General features: G+C 41.6%; 1 protein-coding gene across 1 annotated transcript; it reads left to right on the top strand.

Annotated features, from left to right (window-relative positions):
• LOC104963726 (low-density lipoprotein receptor class A domain-containing protein 3-like) lies at window positions 1-2747 on the top strand (the record flags this gene model as incomplete). The annotated part of the gene is made up of 2 exons (XM_010792367.1): window positions 1-422; window positions 1892-2747. Coding segments are annotated over 2 exons (627 nt in total), but the record flags the coding sequence as incomplete, so codon positions are not given.
• Window positions 2748-4088: the final 1341 nt, after the last annotated feature.

Genomic DNA, 4088 nt, shown 5'->3' with positions numbered 1-4088 from the left:
TTAGCTCTTCGTCTCTCCCCCACAGAAGCTCCAGGGCAGAACTTTGTGACTCTGGACTATCGCCTGCGCTACTACCCCAGCATTACGTACGCCGTCATTGGCAGCGCCGTCATCTTCGTCCTGGTGGTGGCGTTGCTCGCCCTGGTGCTTCATCACCAGAGGAAGCGAAGCGTCCTGCTGCCCAGAGGCGTGAGGGGGAGCTCGTACCACCACCACCAGCCCCTGCTGCTGTCCCGTCTGGTCATTTTGGAGCGGGGCCACGTCCATCCCGGGGGTGCAGGCCTCTCCCCCGGCTCCCCCACCGCAGCGGGCCAGTACAGCTCAACTCCTCAGGCACTACATCTGCTGTCTGGGACCCTTTATCCCTCCGGACTGTCCATGGACTCACCTCCATCATACTCACAAGCTGTTCTGGATGTCAGGTGAACAGAATAATAATTCTAACAGCTGTATGAGAGTTTATAATCCACTCTCTGTATTCATAAAGCTATTTGTGCACTCTACACCACAACTCAACCAAAAAAAGCAGAAGCAGTGGTGGTAGAAGTTGTCTCTATAGCTAAATCTAATTTAGTATATCATTTAATACAACATAATAAACTGTAATTGAATTGTCCTCTACTAGGCTGGGTAATCTTTTACAGTTATATATTATTTATTTAATTATGTAAATTAAATTATTTGATAAAGGATTGCTGTTGTTAAAAAAAAGCTAAACATACATTATTTCAAATAACTTATAGTGAACATTGCTCTAGAGCAGGGATGGGCAACTTGGATGGTGGTGGGGGCCACATAATGTATGTACTGACCATCAGGGGGCCGCAGATTCACTTGGAACACACACACACAAATTCCATGTGTTGTATGTAATTATTAACAAATATACTTAGTCTGACATCTGCATTGACATTTTTTGCAGGGAACATCCTCTAATAAGCTCACTAAACAAATATCAGTTCACAGAAATGTTATTTCATTTTTACAAGTGGCATGTTTGTATTGAACAGGTTATTTAACAGTGGAATAAAACGATTGGAAAGCACGGAAAATGTGTGTGCATTGAGATTAACCATTAAGATGACATAAACATGAAGTCATGAAGACTAACCCAGACATTAGTTGTCTAACTTGAACCTAAAACACTTGTAGCCTGTCTCTGCATTCCACTTATTCCACAATAAGGGGAATGTCAACACAGACACCTGTCAGCCCGCTCTCTGCTGTTCCTCAGCGGCGCTCCCCCTCCCGCTGAATTATGAATGAAAAGTGTATAGTAATCATAGATAACACGGCAGGGTCCGTGACAGTTTGGTTTCATCTGATTTCAAATAAACAAAGTCTTGGTTTTTAGAATATTAAACTTGTTTCGCCAAATTCAGATGATAAATCCAACTTTTAAGCTTGTAAAAGCATCATTACAAGAGGCAACCTAACGTCACAGCAGGCATAACAACAGCCAGTGTTTCTTGTGAGTGTTTCCCCGAGAAACAAACACAATACACACAAACGCGTCACAGATTATTTTGCAGTATTTGAAATCATGTACGCAGCTCGCGACGTAACTAGGAGTCTAGTGGACAGTATCAGGCCGCCGTTTGCCCATCCCTGCTCGAGAGAATTAAATACTGATTAAAGTCATCACTTTCTCTGCAATTACCTGCTTCAAAATGAATCATTCAGGATCAATATGTGCAACCTTTGTTCAAATTCAAAATAAATTGGGGAGAAAAATAAAATGTTGGGAATGAGAGTCTTTCAGGTGTTCTTAAATATTCATGTGATCACCAGCGGAGTGTGCTTCCTGAATATTGCTGCTGGTCAAAGTAAAAGAAAATCCAACACTAATGGCCCTGACATCACTTTCTTCTTCTTCTGTCTTTACCCCCAGTCGGCCTCCCTGGTTTGATCTTCCTCCTCCTCCGTACCTCTCAGAAGGAGAGCTTCCATCGGAGGGCGAGCTGCCTCAATACGAGGGCCCACAGGACCCTTTGAGCCTCCCCACAACGCATCTCTCTGCACCCTCAACACCCAGAACTGTGGCCTCAGGCACGCAGCCCACTTCCAGCTCCAGAGGGGAGTCGGAGCAGCCGTAGCCTCTCTGTTGGTAGAACTAGTCAGAACTCAGAGACTGCAGGACTGACGGAGCAGGCTGCAGGGCCACGAGGCCAGGACAGTCCAGAGGAAAGGCTTGCGATGGAGAATCCACAGGGACTGAGAGACTAAATGATGCCCTAAACTCTTGGGCTGATTGAAGCACTGGACTGAGATGAGCTTATCCTGCGAGACCAATGTTGTATGCTGGCTCCCCCTACTGAGGTCAGGGCTGCACTACACCCTCATCTGTTAGACGTTCATTCATTTCTCTACAGTTGCCTTCAGTTGACGTGCACTCCCCTTGGAAATATACTCTGTATGATACATTACAGTTACCATAGCCTGCATCTCTAAAGAGTTAAACTTACACTTATTATGAAGATATTCATTAAACTATCACATAGGATAATAACTGAAAAGGTGGTTGTTTTTTATAGTGTAGTTTATGGAGTGGTGTTATTCTCCAGTTTAACTCACTTGGAAAGCACTTACAGCGCCATGCATCATTTTGCAATACTCCTTACCATACTTCACATTTTACATCCACAATGTTTTCCATAGTGGGCTTCATAAGAGATTTGTATTGTGTTAAAGTGGACCTATTATGCTATATAGGAAAAAATATATTGTAGGGCCATACCTATACAAAACATGTCTGTGAAGTTCTTTGCTTAAAATACCAAACAGATCAGCCATTGTAGCCATGCCTCATACTGCTCATACCCCTGTTTTGCAGCCCTGTTAGAGAAACGCGGATTTTGGGTCCTTAGCTTAAAAAAAAAAAAAAGAGGAGGCGGAGCTAATGCCTGATCAGAATTCTACCGGTGATAAAGTAAAATTCTTCGCCATCCTGTTCTAAACCACATCAAAGATTATTTCTGAAACAGTATGGAGCTCAAATGCTTTTTCTCTTGCGGGTTTATCACAAGGTGAGTTCCTTTATTTATTTCCTGCTTTTTAAAAACATGTGCTCTACAGTACAGGTTAGCTCTGAGTGTTAGCGAGGCTTGCTAATGTAAACAAAGACAAAATTAAAAACACGTCAGGCATTGTTTCTGATAGCAACTTTCTGTGGGTCCGTCGACGATTTGACGTCATATCGGCACCAAATCTGTATCCGCTCGCTGTACCCCCATTTTAAAAAGATTTGGGTACGGAGGAAAAGAGAAAGGGTTTTATTTTCTGGCGCTGCGTGAGTTCCCCGACGCACAGGTGACACATATTTATGTATAAAAGACATCACAAAGTGCATTTTGCATGATAGGTCCCCTTTAAAATTGTAAATGACCTGACTGACAGATAAAGTATGTACTTTTTAGGATCACTGCTACATTTGATGATTTAATGTACTTAGTATGTAGCTTTGGTATGTTAATGCCTTATTTTCACCGATGTCGACACATTTTTTAAGTCAAAGAGAAGACGATACAGTAGAGTGATTTTAATAATAGTGTAACAGGAACAGCAGCTCAATCAGATGGTTTTTCACTGTTGAACCATGACCTAACAATAGGACTACAGTATGTTGGTTATAGTACAAATCAACACTTGTTACTCTTTCAGTGGTACTTTAAACTAAACTCATATAAGCAGAATGTTTTCGTGAGACATATCTAGGTGAGGTGTGGAGGAATATTTGTTTTTGTCATTTGGTTAACGTCAAACCTAAACCGTGAAAAGGACCATTGAGATTTGTTAAAAATAATATTGAGGTACATATCCTTACCAAATGAGCTTCATTAATCATTCCTCTAAGCAAAAGTATCACCTCTTGGTAAATATAACGTTTTATTACATTTCTGATTAAAGACCAATAATGTTTCTTTATGTAGACAAAAATAAATCCAGATGATTGTGTTGAGGCCTTAGTGTTTGTTAGTTTGGCCCTTTGTACGTGAAATGTATGATGGCAAAAATCCCCTATTTAGATCCTCTAAAAACAGTCCAGTAGTAATCTCACACAACAACATACATTGAAGAATATCATGACC

The sequence above is a fragment of the Notothenia coriiceps genome, unplaced genomic scaffold (genome assembly GCF_000735185.1).
Source record: "Notothenia coriiceps isolate Sejong01 unplaced genomic scaffold, NC01 NC01_scaffold00036399, whole genome shotgun sequence".
Lineage (NCBI taxonomy): Eukaryota > Metazoa > Chordata > Actinopteri > Perciformes > Nototheniidae > Notothenia > Notothenia coriiceps.
Note: the sequence above shows the minus strand (reverse complement) of the source record. Positions and strands in the feature narration are given on the sequence as shown.